The sequence below is a fragment of the Nerophis ophidion genome, linkage group LG23 (genome assembly GCF_033978795.1).
Source record: "Nerophis ophidion isolate RoL-2023_Sa linkage group LG23, RoL_Noph_v1.0, whole genome shotgun sequence".
Lineage (NCBI taxonomy): Eukaryota > Metazoa > Chordata > Actinopteri > Syngnathiformes > Syngnathidae > Nerophis > Nerophis ophidion.
The window spans coordinates 15339031-15340497 of NC_084633.1; the positions used below are offsets into that span (position 1 = coordinate 15339031).

The 1467-nt window shown below is 43.7% G+C and overlaps 1 protein-coding gene across 1 annotated transcript in view; it reads right to left on the reverse strand.

Moving 5' to 3' along the window:
- Nucleotides 1–1467, reverse strand: part of LOC133541511 (proton channel OTOP2-like) — a 12433-nt gene extending 10966 nt beyond the window's left edge. The window contains exon 1 of the mRNA XM_061884964.1: nucleotides 958–1467. Within this exon, the coding sequence (XP_061740948.1) occupies nucleotides 958–1360 (403 nt within the window). The 5' untranslated portion in view covers nucleotides 1361–1467. The remainder of the gene's footprint in view (nucleotides 1–957) is intronic.

The window sequence follows — 1467 nt, forward strand, 5'->3', positions numbered from 1 at the left end:
ATATTGCTCAATTATTCTACCTTATTTCAATTATTGTGCAGAAATATGGGGAAATACATATCATAGCAACATAATGCCTTTATTTCTTTCACAGAAAAGAGCAATTCGAATCATTTTTAAAGTAGGATATAGAGACCGGCCCTGCGATGAGGTGGCGACTTGTCCAGGGTGTACCCCGCCTTCCGCCCGATTGTAGCTGAGATAGGCGCCAGTGCCCCCCGCGACCCCGAAAGGGAATAAGCGGTAGAAAATGGATGGATGGATGGATATAGAGACCATACAAATCCACTCTTCATTAGGTCAGGATTACTAAAACTAAAAGACATTGTAGAATTGAATACACTATTAATGATGTTCAAAGCGAGAAATAAAGTTCTTCCTAAGGACATACAAATGTTATTTGTGTTCGCATCTGAAGATGAGAACCACAGAAGGCCGTATGACTTTAAACATCCAAGAGCGCGAACAAATTTGAAACAAATGTGCTTGTCTGTTGTTGGTGTGAAAGCATGGAATTCTCTAAACAAAGACTTAAAAAGCTGTAAGAATATATTTGTATTTAAAAAAAGTTATAAAAAGAGAAAACTGAAATGATATCAAACTGAGTTTTGATTTAGATTGGACGTGTCCTTGTGAAAGTGCTTAAAGGAAAATGGAAAAGTATGTTGGAGTTTGGGTGTTGGTGGAGGGAATAATTCATCTAAAATACTGTAATTTGTGTTAAAAAAAAAAGGGGCAGATAAATATAAGAATATAATTCTTCCATCTGCTCCTTTCTGATCATGGAAATGTATAATGACAGTGCTGGTTGTCCAGAGTCAATGACAGTGTCAATTGTACGTGGCTTGTATATATGCATTTTCATGAAAGGAATAAAAATAAATGATGATGATGATGAATATCAGGAGGATTGATCATGAAAACATTGTCGAAGTCGACGCATGGAGATATACGTACCCCTAAGCCAGACGGGGCCGGCATGTCCGTCCCTGTAAGCCACGGCATTTTCGATCCTCGCCGTGAAGATGATGTAGTAGACCATCCAGATGGAGGTGAGGATGATGATGACTACCAGGAAAGCCTGTAGCTCAGACATGCTGATGTCCACATGGCTGTAGGCGCTGCCGCTGACGAGCGCGATCCCGAGCATCAGGACGTTGATGAATATGACCCCGGACAGGATCCATCCCCAGTTTCTGTCCCGTTCTTTGGAGGCAGGGCCGGGCGTCTTCTCTGGGTGCTCAAGCTCGCTCAGGGACTCTGAACTGATGGCGTCACCGGCGTCTTTGGTTATCGTGCAGGGCTCGCAAGGCCCGCTGTCGGCCAGGCAGTTGCATGTGTACCCGGTGTTCAAACACATGGTTGCTCCCTGCCGGATTCGATAGAAACTGAGTCAGTGGCTGCATTTGTCTCTGCTTGAGACGTGACTGGTTTAACGGCCTCACCCTCTGCCTTCCCCTAAAGAAC